This window comes from Hippopotamus amphibius, chromosome X (genome assembly GCF_030028045.1).
Source record: "Hippopotamus amphibius kiboko isolate mHipAmp2 chromosome X, mHipAmp2.hap2, whole genome shotgun sequence".
Taxonomy (NCBI): domain Eukaryota; kingdom Metazoa; phylum Chordata; class Mammalia; order Artiodactyla; family Hippopotamidae; genus Hippopotamus; species Hippopotamus amphibius.
The window spans coordinates 97,915,027-97,939,488 of NC_080203.1; the positions used below are offsets into that span (position 1 = coordinate 97,915,027).

General features: G+C 41.9%; 1 protein-coding gene across 1 annotated transcript in view; it reads right to left on the reverse strand.

Moving 5' to 3' along the window:
- LOC130842280 (amine oxidase [flavin-containing] A) overlaps positions 1 to 23,224 on the reverse strand; it is a 74,219-nt gene extending 50,995 nt beyond the window's left edge. Inside the window, exons 1-2 of the mRNA XM_057718917.1 lie at positions 22,243 to 23,224; positions 3,295 to 3,389 (exon numbers count right to left, since the gene is read on the reverse strand). Coding sequence (XP_057574900.1) covers positions 3,295 to 3,389; positions 22,243 to 23,224 — 1,077 coding nt within the window. The remainder of the gene's footprint in view (positions 1 to 3,294; positions 3,390 to 22,242) is intronic.
- Between the last annotated feature and the right edge of the window lie 1,238 nt (positions 23,225 to 24,462).

Below are 24,462 nucleotides of genomic sequence, written 5' to 3' on the forward strand. Positions count from 1 at the left end.
ATATATTTCATTCAGCATTTTATTTATTTTAAGAGGTAGAGTCAATCAGGGTTTCCATTCTGCCACAATACCAGAAATGTTATTGTTCCTTTGACTTCTTTCATCTGTCCCTCATATAATCCTAACTTTCCCTTTGACTAACTACTGGTGTTGTCCTCCAAACCTTCTCTAGTCTCCAACATCCTTTTTAAAATATGAAGAACAAAACTGGAGCCAGTACTCCAATAAGTTTCACAAAGACAGCAATAGAACTCTTGGGAGTTTCCAAAGAAGATGTCTTTAGAACACTAACACTATTTAAAGTAAATAACCCTAAGCGAAATAGTAAAAGGAGCGAGGCATTTTACAGAATGTTTCTTTACCAAGTCGAAACATTCAAAAGGAGGTGCCCCAGATTTAGCATGAAGATACTAGAACTGTAACACCATATTCTGCTATGTTGCCTCTCTGTCTTTAGGATCTTAATTTTGATCTCATTACTCAGACTTTGAAGAGGTCACAAATATGCAACTATATCAGGAAACAAATACACCATCCCTGCGGTAGCCCCGCAGGCATTTCAACTTCCTTCATTTGGTCCTGAAGAATTATGGGGGAATCACACCAGGAAAAATCGGGACGTTCTGAACGAATAGAAGATCTAGCTGAACAGCTGTTGAGTGACAATATCAAATTTGACATTTCGGTAGTTAAAGATCCAGAGTCATAGTTATGGCATCTCCTCCCCAAATCCTAATTGAGTATTCTAGTGGAAGAAACTGCAACAACATTCAATTCAGTTTCTGACTAAATACCATTTCTGTCCCTGCTTTTTGTAAAGCCCCTTTTTTGTCCTTCTACTTATTTGAAATCTTATAGATGTCAAGTCCTAGCTTCTAAGCATTTCAGAGTTCCTTTCTCACATACCTAAAGGGAATTTTAATATGATGCTCAATACATAATATTTCCTGTATGGTGCTGACATATATAAATGATGAAGCATGACAAAGCAGCTTGGGGCAATAACATAGATGGGGATAAGCATGTTGGAATTTTCATTTCCCTTGTATAAAAAACTTGTTTCTTAACTGAAAAATTCGCAACACGACTGATGCTCCTATTTAATAACCAAAAGCTTTTTGAGATAAGAAAAGTAGGACAAAGGGACAACTTAATAACTATCTCCAAAATGAAGGAATTTTTTCAGAAAATGACAGGAGAATCATATCTAATAAGGTGGTACAGGCAGAATATGCAATTTTTCTTTTGCACTAACACACTGCCTTCAATTAGAACTTGAAGTTGGAGGGGGCTTCAAGTACATTTAGATTATATCTCACTGCCCAGATGAGAAAACTGAGATGTAAAGTGCTAATAGCACTTACCCAAGGTAAGACAGTGTGTCAGGCCAGTACAGGGGCCAGAATCCCAGTCTCCTCACCCCCAGACCAATAGCAATAATTTAAAGCAAGTGAACATACAGCAAAGAGCAGCACTTTTGTAGCATCCCCTAAGGATCTTACCAAAATGCAGAGTCAGATTCACCAGGTCTGGGACAGCTTGATAGATTCTGCATTTCTATCAAGCTCCAGGGTGATTCCGAGGCTGCTGGCCCACAGGTTATTGTTGAGTAGCAGGGTTGTAGGGTGCTCTTAGAGCTGAGCAAAGTAAAAAGCAAGCCTATGATACATCCTTGTACATCTAAAAAGGCAGGAAGTGAATGACAGAAGGAGAGCTTGGCTTGGTGTGATTGAAAGGGCTGGTACAATATCCTAGTTCAGATGCTGGTTGGCTATTTCACATCCATTTATATTCCCCCTTTCCCATGCCTGTTTCTATTATGCAGCCTGGAAATGTTAAATACTTGGTTTCCCAGGCTCCCTAGCAGCTCAGCGTAGCTGTGTGCCCCAAATCTAGCCAATGAGACTAAAGCAAATGTCTGCTGGGGTCTGCTGGTAAAGAAAAGGCTTTGCTGCAGATAAGACTGGGGCCGTCTCTTCATGCTCTTTCCTGCCTTGAGTGAGGACTTGATGCTGAGAGATGCTGCAGCCATCTGGTTACCACTAGGCAATAAGCCAACAGGAAAAGAATGGCTGAGCAGAAAGACAAAAAGAGCCTAAAGCTTTGATGACAAAGCTGAACCCCTGCACCAGCCTGGACTACCTGCCACCAGATTTCTTCTTATGTAAAATAACTGAATGTTTGTATTGCTTAAACCATTGTTATTATCCCTGCATAAGCCGTTCTGTTATGTCTGATACATCTTCTAATTAGATAGATGCTTCCTCTCCTTCCAGTCACTTCAACAGTCTGGTTTTGTCCTTATTGCCAGTCCCTAGCCTTTAACGCTCTATTTGTGTGCTCTAGCAAAGGGGCTCATTAGTGACCTTCTAAATGCCAAACACTAGGGCCGTTACTCAGCCTTCATCCTGTGTCAAATGCCCTTGGCGTCTGATTCGATTTATTGTCCCTTCTTTCCTCTACTGATTTTCATGGCACTAATCTGGTCTTCCTCCTCTGCCTCCACTGCTTCTCTCTGGCTCCTCTGCCTCTGCCCCCCTGCTTAAATCTGCATGTTCCCCAAACTTCCATCTTTGTCCCTATTTCCTTCACACCTTACACCCTTGCCTGTGTACTTTCATCACTTCCAGATTTCAACATCCTGCAACCATTTCTTTAAATAGTAGGAAACATCAGTTAGCATGCATTTTTCCAAAATGGTGACGTAAGCCCAAGTATAAAAAGGCAGTGATGAAGCAAGAAATGGGCTTCCTTCTCATGTCTAGCTGACCCCACCTGAGCAAAGAGTGCCTCTGGTAGCAGCATACCTCTTACGGAACAAGGACTAAGGAAAAAGTTACACGGAAATATGCTACATTTGCCTCTGCTTACTGTGGTCACAGTTCTTTTAAGTTGTGTATCCTTGGATAAATAAATAAGGAACCTATACTGTGTGTGTATGTGCGTGTGTGGTGAATGTATAGCCACTTCAAGTCTGGCCAAGCTGTAACCTCACCTGAGACACTATATACTCTATTTAGGTCTCTAGTATGGAAATGATGATGCTGTATTGAAGTCATTTGTTCACATTTGTTTTTTTCACTAGAATGTAAGCTACTGAAGGTCAGATGCTGTCACTCTTTGGTGGGCGTTTGTTGAAAAGAACAGATACTTATTTAATGCAGTAATTTGAGGTTATGGAGGACCAATGGCTTAACTGCATAAACTCGTGAGATTTCCTCCAGCTCTGTGACTTCCAGGGACCCCACTTCTAGTCTGTGTGAGGTTGTATATGTAAGTATTAAAATCATTTACCCTCACTGTGTATGTTCTTCCTCCAACTCTGTCCCGGGCTTCTAAAACCAAAACATTAATTCCATGTTCTGCTAAGAGTTTGGCGGCAGATAATCCTAAAAGGAAAAAAAAGGAAAACAAAGTCGAGGAACATATTAACATCTACATGTGAAACATTCAAGATTTAAACAGGCCTACATTTAATATAAATGCAGGCATCAGACACAATTCATTCATTCTGCTGTCTATCTAATAAATTCTGATCACACTGTGATAAATTGAGCCAACAACATTATAATCTAGCACATATTATATTGCCTATCATAATCTAATTTTATTATCATAAGATTGGTTGAAAAAATTTTTAAAAATAAATATATTATATATAGTTTGGGTTTTGGTGATAATTGAATCATATATTTGTTGAACCACTAAGTCAACCCTTATCACGGCCCTCTTCTAGAAATCCTGATTGTGTAAACAGAAGTATGTTTTCCTGGAAATTCCCCCCAGCTTACACCAGCCCCCAGTATCTTTTGCTTTTCTCAATTTAAACGCCCCCTATACTGACCTCCTATCATTTATATCTGGATTACATGCTTGCTACATCTTGTTTTTCCCACTAGACTAAAAGTTACCAAAGGCAGGAACCATGTTTCATACTTTATTTTCTCAAAGCTGAGTACAAGATTTCACTCAAAATCAAACACCTTCATAAAAGATAGATTTTTAAACCCAGTATAATAAGGGAATCCCCTGGCAGTCCAGTGGTTAGGATTTAGTTCTTTCACTGCTGTGGCCCGAGTTCAATTCCTGGTCGGGGAAATAAGATCCTGCTAGCCACGTGGAACTGCCAAAAAAACAAACAAAACAAAACAAGACACCAGCCAGACAGTATAGTAATACCAGAAAATCAGAGGAAAATGTTGTGGATTAACATCATATAGACAAGAGGGCAGACAGCAGTATCAAGCAGTATCAGCAGTATTTCGTCTTGTGGAACTGAAAACCACAGCCACAGAAAGACAGAGAAAATGAAAAAGCAGAGGACTTTGTACCAGATGAAGGGACAGGATAAAACCCCAGAAAAACAACTAAATGAAGAGGAGATAGGCACCCTTCCAGAAAAAGAATTCAGAATAATGATAGTGAAGATGATCCAGGACTTTGAAAAAAGACTGGATGCAAAGATCGAAAAGTTTACCAAAGACCTATAAGAATTAAAGAGCAAACAAACAGAGATATGCAACACAATCACTGAAATGAACAATACACTAGAAGGAACCAAGAGCAGATTAACTGAGGCAGAAGGGCGAATAAGTGACCTGGAAGACAGAATGGTGATCATCACTGATGCAGAAAAGAATAAAGAAAAAAGAATGAAAAGAACTAAAGACAGCCTAAGATATCTCTGGGACAACGTTAAACGCACCAACATTCGCATTATAGGGGTCCCAGAAGGAGACGAGAGAGAGAAAGGACCTGAGAATATATTGGAAGAGATTATAGTTGAAAATTTCCCTAACATGGGAAAGGAAACAGCTACCCAAGTCCAGGAAGCACAGAGAGTCCCAGGCAGGATAAACCCAAAGAGAAACATGCCAAGACATATAGTAGTCAAGTTGACAAAAATTAAAGACAGAGAAATGTTATTAAAAGCAACAAGGGGAAAACAACAAATAACATACAAGGGAACTCCCATAAGGTGAAACAGCTGATTTCTCAGCAGAAACTCTGCAAGCCAGAAGGGAGTGGCATGATGTATTTCAAGTGATGAAAGGGAAGAACCTACAACCAAGAATACTCTACCCAGCAAGGATCTCATTCAGATTCGATGGAGAAATCAAAAGCTTTACAGACAAGCAAAAGTTAAGAGAATTCGGCACCACCAAACCAGCCTTACAGCAAGTGCTAAAGGAACTTCTCTAAGTGGGAGACATAAGAGAAGAAAAGGACCTACAAAAACAACAACAAAACAATTAAGAAAATGGTCATAGGAACATACATATCGACAATTACCTTGAATGTAAATGGACTAAATGCACCAACCAGAAGACACAGACTGGCTGAATGGATACAAAAACAAGACCCATATATATGCTGTCTCCAAGAGACCCACTTCAGACCTAGGGACACATACAGACTGAAAGTGAGGGGATGGAAAAAGATATTCCATGCAAATGAAAATCAAAAGAAAGCTGGGGAATTCCTAGGTGGCGCAGTGGTAAAGAATCTGCCTGCCAATGCAGGGGACATGGGTTCGAGCCCTGCCCTGGGAAGATTCCACATGCCATGGAGCAACTAAGCCCGTGCACCACAACTATTGAGCCTGTGCTCTAGAGCCCGTGAGCCACAACTACTGAGCCCATGTGCCGCAACTACTGAAGCCCACACGCCTAGGGCCCGTGCTCCACAACAAGAGAAGCCACTACAATGAGGAGCTTGTGCACCACAATGAAGAGTAGCCCCCGCTCTCAGCAACTAGAGAAAGCCTGTGTGCAGCAATGAAGACCCAGCACAGCCAATCAATCAATCAATCAATCAATAAAAATTTTAAAAAAAGCTGGAGTAGCAACAGTCACATCAGATAAAACAGACTTTAAAATAAAAAATGTTACAAGAGACAAGAAAGGACATTACATAAAGATCAAGGGATCCATCCAAGAAGAGGAGATAACAATTATAAATATATATGCACCCAATATAGGAGCACCTCAATACATAAGGCAAATGCTAACAACTATGAAAGAGGAAATGCAAGGCAGAAATAGAGACACAGGTGTAGAGAACAAACACATGGACACCAAGTGGGGAAAGCAGGGAGGGTTGGGGGGGAATGAATTGGGAGATTGGGATACCAAATTGTACACTCTAGATATATGCTGTTTATTGTCTGTTAACTGTATCTCAATAAAAGTTCTTAAAAAAAATCATATAAAGGGTGCCTGCTATCAACATGCAACATGACTTGTCACTGATGTTAATTTTGACCACCTGGTTGAGGTAGTGTTTGCCAGGTTTTTCCGCTGTAAAGTTATTCTTTTTTTCCCCCATTCCATGCTATACTCTTTGGAAGGAAGTCTATGTACAGCCTGCACTTAAGGAGTAGGGAGGTATGTCTTACTTCCTTGAGAGTGGAGTACTGACATAAATTATTTGAAATTCATCTGCACAGGAGATTGTCTCTTCTCCCCCATTTATTTATTTATTTATTTATTTATTTATTTATTTAACCATGTACTTACATCCCTATGGACTCATAGATAGTTGTTTTATACTTTGGGTTATAATCCAATCCTATGTTAGTTATTTTGTTGCTCAAATTGTTTCAGCTTTGGTCACTGGGAGGCCCTTGTGTCCCTTTGACGAGCCTTCCTCATTGTGTGTGTGTGTGTTTAAGCACTTCCTTACTTTCTGGTATTATGAGACGTTCCAGGCTCACCTTGTCTTTCTCTGCCCAGCCCTACAATCTGCTATTTCTTCAGTGAGCCTTGGTTCCTTTTATTGGAGAAGAGTATTTGAAACCAAGATCTGGACTCTAGGGCTTCCTAGGTGGCACAGTGGTTAAGAATCCACCTGCCAATGCAGAGGACACAGGTTCGATCCCTGCACCAGGAAGATCCCACATGCTGCAGAGCAACTAAGCCCATGCGCCACAACTATTGAGCCGGCGCGTTAGAGCCCGTGAGCCACAACTATTGAGCCCATGTGCCACAACTACTGAAGCTCATGCACCTAGAGCCTGTGCTCCGCAATAAGAGAAGCCACTGCAATGAGAAGCCCACACATCACAACGAAGAGTAGCCCCTGCCCGCCACAACTAGAGAAAGCCTGCGTGCAGCAACAAAGACCCAACACAGCCAATAAATAAATAAATAAATTTATATATATATATATAAAAAAAAGATCTGGGCTCTAGGTGTGCCCATCACCTCTGGGCTATCATTGCTTCTAGGACCTCTCAGCTCACAGAGTGAGGAAATAAATGTGCGTATACACATTTTTAAATCTATCAATACATTTTTTGTACTTCAAATGCTGTCATACCTAGTTATCTTTATACTCCTATTACAAAAATTATGAAGCAGACTACAGAGATAAACATATTTCAAGGAGAAAAATAATGTTAGAATATTAGGGTGAAAGAGAAATAAGAATGACACCAGGGATAAGATTAGGAAATGACACAAATGATACCTAAATACGTATACAAGTGGTTGAGGAGAGGAAGTACGTTTAGTGATTTTAAAAGCCAGTAACTTGACAGTTCACTTCTAATGGTCTATATCCTAAAGACAAAAAAGAGCTGCAAACATTTTGTTCAGTAATCATTTTGTGGGTGCTAGGATTAGAACTATTATTTTGAGGCCATTATATACGTAATGTGGAATAAAGCAAATGAATAATTGGGCTGCTATCACTGAGATCCAGGGTTTGGGGCCTGGACATAAGGAAATTCGGATGAGAGAACAATGAAATTAAGTACAAATCTGAGGCAGGAAGTGTACAAGATGGGTCTGGAACCTCAAGCCATCAGAAAGCAAGGAGGCTAACAGAGACCACGAAAAGTGTGACAAAAAGGCTCAGAAACCTACCTATGTGAACTACCACTGGCCAAAGATGGAACAATTTGAGTATCAAATAAAGATAACAAAGGCAATGGTGTAAATTCACTCATAATAATACTAAACAAACAAACAAAACCTCTCATTGGTCACCTTTGGAGAACGCTAAGGAACCAACTTATTAAAAAAAAAGAATTTGGCATTCATTCTACCTTCCTTATTTGCACCAAACCGAAGCAACCAAATAGGTAACAAAGGGACGTTTTGCTGTATAAAAGTATGCTAGCTAATAAGTGAAGACAGAAATGATTAGAACGTCAGCATTTTGCAGCCCCTAATGAATAGATGTAGTGCAATGATTGTCAACCGCTGCTAACATGACAAAAAAAAGAGAGAGAGAGAGAGAGAGAGATAACCAGACGTTATCTGTCTCCTAATGGAAGCACATACCACCACGTAGGAAGAAGTTAGGAAGGGAGGAAGGAAGGAAGGAAGGAAGGAAGGGAGGGAGGGAGGGAGGGAGGGAGGGGAGAAAAGGAAGGAGTAAACAAGCTAAATTCCAATGTGATCCAGTCTCTAGACCTGATACTTAGGGGCCAGAAAAACATGTTAAATAATAATGAGGGTGAGTCAAAAATTATCCGCATTCTGATTATATTAAAACTTCTATAAATTCTACAGCCAGAGCGCGAATAATTTTTCACTCACCCTCGCACTACTGGGATGCAATCAACAAAATTATAGGAAATTATGCAGGAGTACCCTGGGTTTTTTTGTTTTTATAAACAACTTGCCTACTCCTGCTCCCTCTCCCCTTTATCACCAGCTTTTCCTACAATAAACTTCTTACATGGCCAGTTGTTTTGTTTTTGTTTTCGTTTTTTGTTTTTTGCTTTTTTTAAAGCTCTTTATTGGAATATACTTGTTTTACATTGTTGTGCCCGTTTTTGAGGAACACCAAAGTGAATCAGCTGTATTGATACATATATCCCCATATCCCCTCCCTCCCTAGTTATGTTTTGATATCTGCTCTCAGAGAAGCGAGACTGGCACAGTATTTTTTTCATACACAGAAGGGTATGAAATATACATAGCCACCATCAAGGATGAGTTTGGGTCTATAAGATCTAAAATGCAGGGAGGCTAAACCGTAATATCCAGCACTGCTATCTGCTAATGTTTGTATACATTTTTGACTCCTTCAAGTACAGTGTACCCTTACATTGCTGACATCCATCCAAGATTTAGGTATGCAACGGACATTTGGAATCTGCTCACAAAGAAAGGCAACCCCTGACAGTTTAAATAAATGCAAATCAATGTCTGCAAACCTTGGTGCACTGTGTTTTCTGGGACACAGCCAAAGGCTTCTTCTGCTGACCATCATAAAAAAAAAAAAGAATGAAGTTGTGATGAAAAACATGTTTAAGAGTAAATCTTTGTTGTTAGGTCTCACTATTTCTGTAGGATTAAGTTCTAGAAGGGAGATTACTAGGTCAAAAAATATGAATATTTTTTAGGCTCAAAGCACCACTCTATATTTAAAAGCAGAGAAAGTCAGATGCAAAAAGTTTAATTTCTTCCCAGTTCCCCTTAATCAATCTAACCATAACCCATTAGATAGATAAAAATACCCTCGGGTTTGCTAGAATTACTCGAGTAGCTCCTCTTCTAAGGGAGGAGGAACTTGCCCTCTGGAGATGCTGCCTAAGGAGAAGCAGAGGTGGCTCTGAATTCCAGCAGCAGTGAGACCTGCAGAGGTCCAGCCCCTAGAGGCAGCCTGGCAGTTGGTTTATCACTTTACATCCTACAGATCAATTTCAGGTGGCTTTCCTGTTGCCTCTCACAACCATTCTTTGGAATAGATTTCATTACCCCATATTCCGGATAAGAAAACCAAGTGCCTGATATGCCTACAACAAAGTCTCCTGAAAAGTGAAAATTTTTACTTCTTACATTCTCACTTATAAGGCTGCAGCCTTAATAAAAGCGAATCTAATGTGTAGCTCTAAACAAGTTTGGTGAGTGGGGTTCAGTGTCAATAGTAAATAAACTACTCCAGAGGCTAAAGTGGCAGCAGGGGGCGGGGAAGCAGGGCTAGCTGAGTCAGGACAAAGGAGCACACCAGTGACAAAGATCGTTTAGCACTTTGGCATTTAAGGATATAAACAAAATTAAAAAGCTGGGGAAAAAATGGTTGTTTCTGCATTACAGGAAAATAATTGGCCCTATCTCAGCAAGGAAAGTTTAAGCTCTTAGTTTGAGAAATAAGGAACATGTTTAAAACATTTAAAAGGGATTCCAGAAAAATGGCTTCCAAAAGGTATTGGAATTTGAAAGGGGAAGTTTTAAGTCATTGAGAAAAATATTTTTTCTAAGATGCTGAATAAATTGGGGGGGGGGGGATGTTTCAGTTTGCATATTTATTGTGAAGAAGACTGATAAGGAACTTCCACAGTAATTTTAAGATAGAAAATACAGAATATGGAAATAAATTAAGATGCCATTAGAAAATGTTATTTTTGAATAACAACTAATAACTAATTTTGAATAAGTAACTCAGTAACTCATAAATAAAGCACAGGCAAACACTTGCAGTCCAGAAAGACTTTTTCTAGTGTATCAACTGTGGCTATCTGTTGATTTGAATGGAAAAAAAAAAACTAAGATAATGCCTGCTTCAAGATGTAAGTCTTGGATTATATTCCCTAATTTTCTTTTGTTCTTATTCTGTGTATCACTATGCATTCTACCCTCCCCTCATCACTACAAAATTCAATCATCACTTACAGAAAAAAAATCGTATCTCAAATGTCAACTCCACAGATTAGGTTAAGGGCTTTTGACATAAATTTCAAAATAACTAAATAAAAGCCTTTTTTTGGTAAATGGGATAAAATTGTTAGAAAAGAAAAGGTTTTTAAATCTGGAGGTAAGTCACAAAATACAATGTAGCTACTAAAAAACAGATTTTATAATCAAATATTTTTTACTTTCATATTTGTTATGAAAAGAGAAAATCTCATATTAAATCTATTTCATCTTGCTTCAAAGAAATATAGATTAGCCAAAGCTAAGAGCATTGTGCATTACAGCTCTTCCTGTCATTCATTTTCTATCTTTTAATCGCCACATGGAATCTAGGCCAAGAGAAGAAGCCTGCTTCCCACCCACCTCTCCAGGGACCCCTCCCCACCTCCAAGACAGGGAAAGGGTTTAGCATAGTGGTATGCTGGTAAATGGTTAACAACCATCCCTGGCCTCAAGGGATGGAGACGACACCTGATTTGCAGCATTTGGATTTCCATGGGATATATATATACTCTCATCACGGCTGATTTAAAACTACCAGTGTGATTACAAGCTACCAATGTGATATCATTGAATGTGAAACTGGGAAGAGATGTGTTCTATCAGGATCAGTCCTTTCAAGACAGTAGAAGCTGGCTCCAATACATACTGTTAGACCTGTAGACTCCTGGCCTCAGGTCTGAGAGCGGAAGGGTAAACAAGAGGGTAAACAAGTTTGGGAGAGACAGACTATTAAATCTGCAAGTGTATGAGATTCATTGGTGTCCTAGACTCTCAAGTATCCTAGTGTCTAGCGTGTGAATCTCCCATGGGCGTGTTTGAAGGAAGAGGTCTAAGTGGGCACTGGCAAAATATCCCTGCACCTGCACCTGCACCAAGAGCTCTTCCTCTCCTAAATCATGGCAAACTGAGCTCATTAGGAGGAAAAGAGCCCCAAACTCCCAAATGTCCTGGGTTTTCTATGACAGTAGAGAGCCTAGAGAAGCTAAATGCACAAAGAGTTTGCTAAAGCCCTATTATGTATATAAGAATCTGATCACTTTCAAAATGCAAAAACCTGAAAAAGGGAAAATAGCAGATCATGGCACAAGAGAAACGTTAATTGCTCTGCAATTAAGTATTTTAAATAGGGATGGTGAGTTTAAAACAATATAGTTGCTCTTCTGGTTTCTTTCTCTTCAACCATTTGGGTTTTAGAGAAACCAACATAAAATAGGTAATGGATTTATTAGAGAGACTTCAAAAAGAAAAACCAAGTCCGCTAAAAGCACACCTCATATGAGAGTTCAGGCAGTTGTTAATCCTGGTTATTAGATCAGGAGGGCCTGGGTGAGATGATATATGCAGCCAGCATCGGTGTTGCCATGGCAACCGCAAACCAAGCTCCAGCTTCTTAAAGCCACTGCCCATGGAAACTGTGTTGCCACAGATTCTGCAATGCTTCCAATGTCCTGAGATGGCTACATCCCCACAGAAATGGGATAGGAAATGATTTAAGCCACACAAGCACACCTAGAGAAGGAACTGACATCAGCAACGAAGCCTTTGAGGAAATGGTCCTTTGCTTCCTGGGCTATAAACCTGTTACTGTGGAACCTGGCTTCATACTTACCCCTGCCTTCTCTGCCTCGCAAAGGGCCCTTTCCTTTACCTTACTTCTTCAAGTACATTCACATTAGGAAAAAAAGAAATCTGTCCATTTGACTCATGCTACCATTTCCAGTTCAATTGTTGATTTTCCTTCTACGACAAATGATGAGAAATAAACCTTGAAATGTAGCATATTCCTCACAAAAATTGTCCAGTGACCCCACTTTCAATACAGACAAGTGATATAATCATCTGTCCCAATCTGTTACCCTGCTGTATTTTTCTTCTTAGCACACATCACCACCTGGCACTCTATATACCTCTGCTGCTTCCCACCACTGCAATCATAGCCACTCTTGTCCAAACCATTGTGGCCTTTTGCCCTTGTCCAAGGCAACATGACCTCTTGCCCAGAGATCTGCCTCTTACCTAGTGTGTTATATGTGTTATACGCCTTTGCATCCCTAGAACAGAGCCTGCCATGTTGCAGGTGCTCATTGCCATGAACACGGGAACCATATACCAAGAAAATAAAACCATGCTCACCTGGATTAGCACAACAGGGAAGTTTCTAATGCTACTTAGATTATATTTATCTCAAGCAACTGAGAAATACGGACAAGGACAGGGTGCCTGGTCATTTAAACCTTTATGCCCAAGTAAATTAGCTGATTCTTAATCCTACTAGTACATTTTCTGGTCTTTGAACCAGTATCACACTTTTTTAGCAAGAGAATGGAGAATATCAATGTGTACACAAACTTGTCCCTGACACATATGTACATACAATACAGCCATTCTTATTATCTATCTATCCATCTGTCTATCTATAGCCATCTGTATTTTGTGCTTCCTTTCAGAGAATAATTATCTGCTTTTGAAAATGCCAAATCTTCTGATCCCTTTGATAAGCTAAAAAGACAGAACTGTCTCAAATGATAAATAGATAAAAGCTAACAATTAACTTCAATTTGCCCTGAATTCAACAGACTGGTTGTCTAGACAGTCCTACTTCATTTGATTATTGTTCAGCATTCATTTTCACTTTAGATAAATGGATCTCACACAACTTAGGGAATGCAATTACCCCTTAATTCATTATTTGCCCCACTCTTTCATTGAAACTGAAAATACACCAAGGGCGCTCCACACTGCTTGTCCTCAGATTCTGCACACTAGGATGCACCATGGTTAGGCAGCAATTTCCAAAATCTTTTATGGAATACTAGTCTTCAAGATGCTCTGGGGGAAAGTATCAATGTTCATGGAAGCTGGGACATATGCTATTTCTCCTTCTGGGAAATGTATGGTACACACTGGCATGTTAAAGGCTCTGATAAGTCCTGCAGTGAAGAGACTTGTTTAACTTAGCATTTCTCCACCTTTTGCCTTAAAAAAATTACATCTCAAAAAATACACTTTGGGAAAGCTGGTTTCATCTTTTAAAATATTCTCAAATCTTTACAGTAATAAACTCACCTGGGCAGGGTCCCAAGGGAACAACACCTAGAGCACAGGCTAAGTGTTGAAGCAAAGCTTTAGTGTAGCTATGGCTTATATTCTGCTGGCTCTCCTAGTTTTCCCTGTTTATTTCTTAAAGCGGCATTTTTCTTCAATTTTGATGTTCATCACCACCTATGAATGTGTATACTGTACATCGCATATTAAATATTTTAAGTTAATTTTCTATTATTCAGTGAAGTTGATCTCTGACCAACAGAATTGGACTCTTGTACTGAATACTCTGAGGAAAATAAAAAGGACAGTCAAACATCAGGTCATACTGAAGTTTTAGAAGCAATGTTCCCAAAGAAGGAAAAAAGCAAAACCCATAAATTTTGCTGAAATCACATAGTGAGTGCTCAATCAATATTTATTGAATGAATAAATGAATGAATGAAGAATACGTGCAGACATGCAAGAAAAAGGTCTTTAACTTAAGCCACAGCTCACAGCCAACTCATCTAATCTGAAAAAAAGTCACCTGAAAGGTCATCCTTGTTACATTTCAGAATTTATCCAAAATCCACAGCACTTCTGCCACGCATTATTTCCTCCATGAAACCTTTTCCTGTCATTTCCTGAACCAACCTCAAACACCAAGGGCACTTTAGGTTCATAGTTGTAACCCCTGCTACATAGAGGTGTCCTATGTCTCACACGCTCACTGGAGAGACAAATGGACTAACATAAATTAGAGAACTTAACTCTTCCATTTGGGTCTGAATTTTGTCAGATGGCTTCAACGACCAAGGACCTTTATAAAGTTATTACAAATGTATATTAAATCAAAATGTGTATTTAATATCGATGGCTTCAATTCAATATGTAAAATCTGTAAACACCAATCTTAGAAAACTACTTAAAAAATCACATTGACCACCACAGCCTTCCATTTTCTTCACCAATGTGGTCTCCCGAAATTCTTCCTTTTCAAAATATGGCAGGTTCACTGTTCTTTTTATCATGGTCTTAAGGTAGGAAATGCAGGGGCCTTATTTTTCAGCCTAGATGTCTTAACTGTTTTTATTATTGTCTATTTACATATTCATTACTGGTAACTGTCTAATGACCTAATGAATCCTTTGAATTCTTATTTTTCACTTCTGTGAGTCTCAGTATCAGCCCCAAATCTTTATATATAGGGACAGTGACAATGGAGAGGTTTTCATAGTATCGGATGTTGGCCTGGTGCAGGGAAAAAAAAAGTCTATGCATAAAAATATGCTTTTAGTTTTGGTGAAAAGGTTCAATAGCTTTCATCAGATATTCAAAGGGACATTTACTCCAAAAGGTTAAGAACCACTGATCTAAACTATTCAAGCAACTGCTATACATTGTCCTAAAAACACCAGGAATGGACTTTTCAAAAAGGAAATACATTCTTCATATAAAAGTCATCTGTCTTAATAGGATGCCTAATATTTTTAAATTTAAAAGTGCATGAAGCCGGGGAATTCCCTGGCTGTCCAGTGGTTAGGACTCCGCACTTCTACTGCAGGGGGGCACAGTTTCAATCCCTGGTTGGGGAACTAAGATCCCGAAAGCCATGTGGCCAAAAAAAAAAGTTCATGAAGCAGTAACATGCCATGTAATATATTCTAAAATATAAATTACTGTAAAACAACAGCCACTAGTTTTTAGAGCACCAAGCCTCAAAGTAAAACAACAATAAAGTTGACTGCAGTTCTATGAATGAGCCTATAAAGGAAGCCTAGTGAGTCGGGGTATGGTCCAAGGTCAAGTTAAGCCACTGAGAATTTTGTGGCGTTTGGTAATTCATTTGACCCTCCTGAGCCTCCGTTTTGGTCCCTTTGAGCAATTCCGTGACCCTTGAACATGGTGAACGTGTAATTAACTCAACTCTCAAAGCTTATCACCTGGTTTTTATGTTCGTATTGACAGTCTTACCTAATGAATCAATTAAATATTGCTATAAAAGTGGGATTTATTTCCTTTGGCCTAGCAACAACTAGAAAAGGGCTTTTAAACTAAGGCTCAGAGGAGCCATGGAAAAGGTATGAATGAGTAAGAGAGACCCAGACCCTGATTTAAGTTAGTGTAGGATGTCAATATGACAGATGATGAAAACCGTTTCCAGAATACAACATGGAAGGGAAAAAAGTGTCAAGAAGGGGGTCCAAAAGAGAAAGCTGAAGAGACAGACCTTTAGGAAGCCAACTATATTGAAAAAGATACTGGAAGATATATCATGCATAACTTAATCCAACCTCTAACTTTACAGATGACAGAACTGTAGTTCAAAGATTTTAAGCTGCCCTAATTCATATAAGACTAGATGACAACATAGTAAAGAACAGATTATCCAAAGGAGAACACAAATTGCTGGTAAAACTGTAAAACATTTTTCAAACAAAAGGATAAAACGGTCCTAACAACCAACTTGTCTCAAACACTTACAACATTTAAAAATGTAACTAGACTTCTTTTGATTCATTTTGTGCAGTTCTAATCATTCAAATTTACAATGAAAAGTAACTGTCATTATGAAATCTATCTCATCCATGGAAGTGTAGACTTCAAACCGGTGCCAAATGGATGTCTACACTCTTGCAAACCCCTGTATGTGACATGAAATTACAATATTACCTCAGTCTTTTGGGGTATACCTGCATCCAAATAACCAGGGATCGAACCCATGCCCCTTGCAGTGGAAGCTCGGAGTCCTAACCACTGGATTGCCAGGTAAGTCCCTAGATCTATTGTTAAATATATTTTTCACATTAACTGAGTATTATGTATAGATTCATATCAATCAGTATTGGCCAAATGCTAAAACTGCCCATTAAATGTCAGATAAACCCCAAAGCTCATTCAACCATAAGGACATCAAAAAATCAGAACCCAAATAAATGTGATTCTTGTATTCTTTGTTCAACACTGAAAGTTAATAAAGTAAAAGAATCCTAGCTTATTTCTGAGGAAAAAAAACTAGGGCCAAGAAGTGTCTGAAAGGCAGAAAATTAATGCTTAGCTTGCAGTGAACCTCAGAGTATCTAAATAACCAAGGCACTGAAACTAAGTGGCATATTTTGTAATGTAAGCTTTTCTTAATTACTACAAAACCATACAGTACGTGCTGCCAAGTTCTGGGTTAAAATGCTTAAAACACTCTTCACAGAAATGATTCTTCAGGGTGCTGTATTTCAGCAAAAAGGGAAACTGTGGTATGTTGTGGACTTGCTGGCAGGCTTCAGAACATTAGTCAATCTTCTTGCGAAATGGCTTTTGTGTCTCCGATGATGAGAAAGATTCCATCCCTGCTGCTCTTACACAGCACAGTGTTCTGGGCGACTATGCTCTCAATTCTTTTAGTGGAGCTCAGCTCGTGGATACAAATATAGGGAGGTTCTATTGCTTAGTCACTATTTGGAAATCTCTCTCCAGGACCCTTGGAATTTAATTTAAAAAAAAACAAAACATAGAAAAATGTTAATCACCCAGGACTATCCCATATTATGACGAGAGTGTTTTCACTGTGCCCTGGCTAACTGTGGGGCAGATGTGACACACTGGGGTGATCTCAGTAACTACCAGGACCACATTGCTAGACACACAGTAGGCAACTGTTTTCCTTCTCTGGAACCATTGTCATGGGTTTAAATTAAACACTCCTCATGTATGACTTAGGGTCCCCTGATTCCGTACCTGTGCTCCTGCAGACTCTCTTGTTTGGTATGTCTTTTTTCCATCCTCTTATCTCTACCTGTTAAAATCACACTTATCTCTCAAGGTCCTGGCATTTTGTTCAGATTCATAATATTAATATTTCTTTCACTGTGTGAATGTCAATTACTTTCACACTTGATTACTTCTTGCAAGAGGGTGGAGCACCTTGTGGGCAGGGACACCTCTTACTCCTCTTTATATAGTTCTTGCCCCGTGATCTAGCTACTGCCTGGCATATGGTAGAGGCTCCCCAAATGCTTGAACGAGTCCAGGCCCCAGAACCACCCCTGCCCATAATGAGCTGCTCTGAGAGGTACAGCATTCCCTTTCCCTAGATATGTTCAAAGCTGCAGCCAGATAATTACTAAGGAGATGCCGTCGAGAGGATTAAAATCTTAGGTGATTGGACTAAACTGTCTTTTAAGAACTCCTTTGGCCCAAAGACTCTGAAGGATGCATTGTTCCCTGGAGATAGGCTTTTTTTCCCCTCTTTTTCTTTTGTTCTTTCTCCCTAAAGAGAGCTAATTCAGAAATTCTCAGTTAGGAGCAGATTCTAAAATCTTGCACCACTGGATTTCTGTCATTTGTTGTATCTGTGTCGGCTCATGAGTAAGAAGTAGTGTGTAAAGTCAGTGACTCAACTGATATACTTAAAATAACATCATGAAATAGGACATAAAACAAGTTCAAATGGTCAGATATAGATTACAAGCTCCACAAGAGGAGGGAAAAATCAAGAACTAGAACGATTAAGGAAAAGAGCTTTAATTGGGTAGTGAAGAATGGAAAGGACGTTAATGTTCAGAGAAGCACTTCCGTGTTAAGAAAAAGAACAGAAACAGGGAAGGAATGGAGGGACAAAATAAACATGGTGTAGCACTGAAGACAACAGAGCAGTGTGACTAAAGCTATGTTAGGGATGGTGGGAAATGCCACTGGTCCAACAAGGTGGGACTAGATACATGGGGTGGCAGCGGGGTGTGGGAGCTTGAGAGGCTGGTAATAGACTATTGAATGTCCTGAGCGAAACAAGGTGATGAGAGAAGTGTTTTAAAAAATTAAGTCTAGGATGGACATGAAGGGAGAGCCCAAAGGGTGGCCACTTGGAAGATGGTCATAACCTGGTGAGCTGAAGAGGTTAAGGGTCTGCTCTGGGGATGGGGGAGACACAAGAAAGGAAACAGCCCCAACGAGGAGTTAGAAGGATCTGTTGACTGGGTGTAGAAGATAAAACAGAAGGATGCATCAAAAATGATGGAAAGGATGGTGGTGCCAAGAACAGAGCCAAAGAAGTGAGGAAGAGAAGCTGAGGTGGAGGGTAAGGAGGCTTTTGAACATGTTGAATATGAAGTAACAATAAGACAGTCAAGTGTAAAATATCCAAGAGCAGATAAGCTATGGGACAGGAATTGGGAGAAAGTAAAGGATTCAAACTAGAGACTTAAGAGCTTCCTAGAGATAAAGGGAAAGGTAAGGTCTGAGAAGGAAAAAGAGAGGGAGAGGGTGCATAAGAGCCCCAAAGTGATGAATAGTTGCACCTCGAGGCCATTTCAAAAGTAGAAGTTCACAAGAATATGGGCACAGTGGAAGGAACAGAAAAGGAACAATCAGTGTGGGATAAACATTCAGGATTCCCTAGTGTCACAGAAAGTGTGAAAGAAGTTTCAAAAAGGATTTGGTGATAGATGACGGATGATGGATAAAGGCCAGAGCATGTGGAAGACACCATTATACTACTTACAAATGAGTAGGGGAGGGGTTCCCCTTCTCAACTACTAATAGAGTATATAAAATTACTTAATTGGTGAGTGGGAGGAAAAAGGGATTTTGTGGCTGGAAGACATGCTCTGTTCTATGATTTTCAATGACAAAAGGGAGATATATTAAGATGCTGCTATTTTTTGTGCAGAGACAGTTATAAAAAAATGAAAGATAATTCTGTTCAATTCTGGATTGCTTTTGAGGAATTTAGGATTTATACACTTCTGGGAGCTATTTTGTTATATGATAGGAATAGCACTGTAGATGCAAAGTATTGGCCATATATTAGAAGTATGTGGGTAACATTAAAATGTGCCAGTTCTGACACGAGTTTTAAGAAATATCCAAAAGCACTTAAAACTGATATGAGGACTATTACGTAACTCATGGGATACTGCTAAGCACACACAAAGATGATGTGTCTCTGGACTTTCTAGGTGGCGCAGTGGGTAAGAATCCGCCTGCCAATGCAGGGGACATGGGTTCAAGCCCTGCCCCAGGAAGATCCCACATGCTGCGGAGCAACTAAGCCCCTGCGCCACAACTATTGAGCCCATGTGCTGCAACTACTGAAGCCCACGTGCCTAGAGCCCGTGCTCTGCAACAAGAGAGGCCACCGCAATGAGAAGCCCACGCACCACAACGAAGAGTAGCCCCCGCTCACCACAACGAAGAGTAGCCCCCACTCACCGCAACTAGAGAAAGCCCGTGTGCAGCAACGAAGACCCAACACAGCCAATAAAATAAATTAATTAATTAAAAAAAAAGATGATGTGTTTCTGAGCTCAAGACCCCTTGAGAAGTAATGCCTCTCACCTGCTCATGAAACATCCAGTCTTTGTGCAGAGCTTATCCTGAGCCAGACTTGCATCTACTTCCATTTTAGTTTGGAACCATCTGGCAAGACACTACAACCAGAAAGCAATGTTTCTGGTCAGTTTGGGTGTTAAAATCAAACCTGACTGATAAGAGATGATATTAAAGGGATCCCAGTGCCTTTTCCACTGTCACTGATGAAGTGGAAGTTGGGTTCTGGGATAGGAGTGTAAACTACTGTGTAAGAAATGCTCTCTTCTTCCCCTGAGTGCAAAGGAACCAATTAATAATTAATAGTGACCATGTTAAGATCCAGGTTGTGAGGTGCCTGAAGCTTGTATAATTTGGGTGCCCTCTTCAAGAAAGAAAAAAGAGAATGCAAAATTACAAGATTCAGTATGAAACTGGTTATTTATTTAGAATGAGAACTACAAGGGACCTGCTTGTAAGGCCATAGAGCATAAGGATCACCAGCTACATGGTAAATCCAATTCTGTTCACAACCAACTACTTGGAGTAAAGTGTAGAAAGGGAGAAAGAGCCAGTCATCAGGCAGAGAAAAAGTAAAAGACAAAACGCTCCTTAGGGAATACCGTAACACAGAACAAGAAAAAGATAAGAATAAAATCCCAGAGAGAACCCTGAATTGTGAAATATGAATGATATGGAGATGGGGATGGAGACAGAATTCCTAATCAATGTACACAACATGTTATCATCATATTTCTTTTCCAGTGATGAACAATCACATTGCTTCTAGGAGCCTTGCACACAAGAACTAGGCTTTTAGAAACACCAGTCCACTTCATTGCAGGCACTTAAGTGTTTGCTGAATGAATAAATAAGCTAATAAATGAATGAAGAGAAACAGGGGAAATACTTCTTTTTCGTACTCTCCACCAGGATCTGCTTTCCTGATGCTCCAACATACATGTGTGTTTTTGCTGGCACTGGCTGGAGTTGTCAAAGCGACACCTCATGCCAACCTCTTCTCTGGTGATTAAGACCTGTTATCTGAAACAGGCCAAGTTAAAAGCTATCTTCACCCAAAATTCATTTGTAAGCATGTTCAGAGTCTCCTCAAAAGGATTATATATAAAAATGGCTACTTTGAGGCACCCTACTTATTCCCTCCCACCTTATTTCTCCCTCTTTCTAAATTAGATCCTGCAGGTATATTTCAGAAATGATTAACATACTCCCAGGTTCGACAGACTAGTGTAGGACTCTAGCTAGAGCTGAAACACAACTCCTAAATTTCAGACATTTTACCAATTATGACAATATAAGTGACAACTTAATAGATCAGTCATGATGAGGTTTCCAGGAAGATCTGGGAAAGCCTCACGCATCACTCAACTGGTCAGCTACAAATCCCAACCAGGACCAGAGGGACCCAGGCTTGCCAGCTGGCTCATCACAGGACAAGATTCAGGCAGTGGGGAAAGACACAAACAGGGCATTCCCTCATCTGCGCTCAGCCCCTGCTTCAGAGAGCGATTCCATTTGGGCAATAAATGCCCTACACTTTCTACAAGTTCTAAAACAGACAAACAAACAAACGAAACGGCTGGAGAAGGTTAAAACTAAGAGCCCAGCCCTCTCCCCTCGCCCCCACCTTTTTTTAAAAAAAGCTTTTCCTAAAAGATTCTTCCTCTTTCCTCTCCAGTTACCAAATTTTCCAGAGAAAAGCTCTTTGAGAAGAGCCGGACTGGAATAACAGTTACTACCTCAGTATTACAAAAATCCGTATACTGATGTTCTGTTTAGGGCAAAGGGCGTGAAATCAGTGACGCAAAGCAGCCACCTCAGGAACTAGGAGTGAGGGTCTTAAATGGGAGAAAATCACTGTCACTTTCCGGGCTAGGTGATTTGACCTCTGCAGAGTTACCTCCGTTGCTAGGTTTTGTAAAATAGGGACGCATAGAGTACCCACCTCACAGGACGGCTGAGGATTGAGAAAATCCACGTAAACTGCTAAATATAACTGCACCGCAAGAGCTAATTAAATATTAGTATTTCATAGTAGTAGTAAAATTATTGTGCCTGCCCCCCCCCCCCCAACCCCAGCAAAACCAGCTCAACCCCACTCCCTCCTCGCAGGATCCGGGGCTCGGCCACTGTTGCATTCTCGCTTGCGCAAGGGAGACCCCCACCAAACGCCACCTTGCGACTGCAAGTCCCCCACCCCGGCCCGGCCAGGGTCCCTCAGACTAGCGCTACGGTCCACACTGACCTGAGATGCCGCCTCCTATCACGACTACGTCGAACATGTGGCCCGCGCTATTCGCCTTCTCCTGACTCTCCATGCTCTGGTTCAGGCTCTCCCGGGGCGTGGGTGTAGAAGTGGGTCTGGCCGAGGGCGGAGCGGACTTTTCTACCGACTCTCGGGGGGAGTCCGAGGGCGGAGCCGATTCCTCCACCGATACCGGGGCGGAGCCCGGCGCTGAGGGTGGAGCGCACCCTGGCACTGGTACTTCGGGGGAAGCCGGGGGCGGAGCCGATCCTTCCATCGATGTACGGGGGTAACTTAGTTCTGAGAGTTGGGTGGACTCTTGTGTCGATACTCGGGAGTTCACGGGAGTAAGAGATGCTTGTATCGAACTCCGGGGAGTGCTGACCACTGAGGGCAGGGAGGACCCTCGTATCGACGCTCGGGAGGAGTCCGAGAGCGGGACAGATCCTCGTACCAAACTCTCAGGGAGGCTGACTACCGAGGGCTGGGCAGACCCTTGCACCGACTCTAGGGAGGAGCTCAAGAGCGGGACAGATCTAGGTGCAGATAGCTGGGGTGGGTCGGGCTTGGAGGCCTGGCTGGACTCTTGTACTGACAGTCGGGGGGAGTTATTGGGTGTAGGGAGCCCCTGTATCGAACCCCAGGGGTAGCCAGGTATTGAGGGCCGGGTGAACCCAGGTAATGACACTTGGGGAGTGTTACTGGGTGGTGGAGGTGCTGGTGCGCATATTCTGAGGAAGCTGGGCACCGAGGGCGCGATGGATCTTTGTACCGACCCTCGGAGGGAGTTCCTGGGTGTAGGAGTTCCTGTTACTGATACCCGGGTGGAGCCGGGTACTGAGGGTGGGGCGGACTCTTGTCGGGAAAATCGGGGGGACACTGAGGGCGGCACAGATCCTTGTACGGATACCCGGGGGGTGCTGGTGTCCGGGTTAGAGGCTGGGGCGGCCCCGTCTGTGGTGGTCGGGCGGGGGACAGACATAGCGACTCGGTCGTTCAGACGGCGGGTGCAAAAGCCAACCTTGGAGTCTTTATCAGTTCTCAGGCCAGGAGCGGGGCTGAGGCAGGAGGGCGAGCTGTGGCTCCGCGAGTGTCCCGGGTCCTATGCAGACGCGTTGGTCAACAGGGAGCTGGAAAAAGAACTGGAGGTGGTACGCCACTCTGAATAGATGCTGCACGCGGACGTGGAGGACAAGGCCGCGCCCAAGGTGGAGGCCGGGTTCGGGATCTGGGCTGCGGGGTCCCCAGCTCTGGGCGCGCGCTGTCTCTCGCGCCCGCTCCCGCCGCCGCCGCCGCCGCCGCTGCAGCTGCTAAGGGCCGCCGAGTTGTGAGCGTTCATTGTTCTGGAGCGCGCGCGGGGGGCGGGGCTGGCGGCGGCGTAGTGCTCTCGTCGGCCCCTCCCCCACGGGCGCGCGCCTCTCCCGCCCAGGCTGCCCGCGATCCGCACTCCCCGCGGGGCGGGCAGGCGAGGCGCCGAAGCGGCCTGGCTCCGCTTTCCCCGCCTGTACGCGGGGCGCGCTCGGGGAGCCCTCCCGCCGGGTGTGGCCCGGCTTCGCCCCCGAAGTGTGTGTGGGGGGGGGAGGGTGGCCTGGCGAGAATGTGGGTGTGGCCACGTGGGGGTTTCAACCTGGTGCTTTTATTCTTACACTTTAACTAAATGGGAAGGAGAAGGCGGGGATGGCGAGGTGGGCTTAGGGAAGCGGGTACCGAAGGAAGCAGACGTAGAAGATGTGGTCGCAGGGCCACCCCCCCCCCAACCTGGTTTGGCTCTTTTGTGACGTCACAAGGGGCCTGTGAAGTCTGCGCAGTCGCACTCCCTCCCTCGGGAGGGCGCGGGGTGAAGTGGGAACTGTCCCTAGGGGGAGACTTGGCAGTTAATTGGTTCTCTATAGGGTTTTTCAAGCTGAAGTTCTTAACCAAAATCAAAGCAAGTAGGCGAAAAAATTAAGAACTCAGCTATCACAGATTAAGTGGGACCTGCAGTTTAAAAGCGAAGGTTAATGGATGACTAAAGTGCAGAACCAAATAAAAAAACGTTTCCCCATGCTACTGAAAAGAGGACTATTTAGTGCCTATATTTTATTGTGCAGTCAACCTCTTGTCTTGCTGCTTTTATCCCTTCCTTAAACTTCCACCTTATCCTCCTAAAGCTGAATTTGTCATCACTGGAGCTCTCAAAAAGATGTAATTTTGACATGAATTCAGAATAAGTGTTGAAAA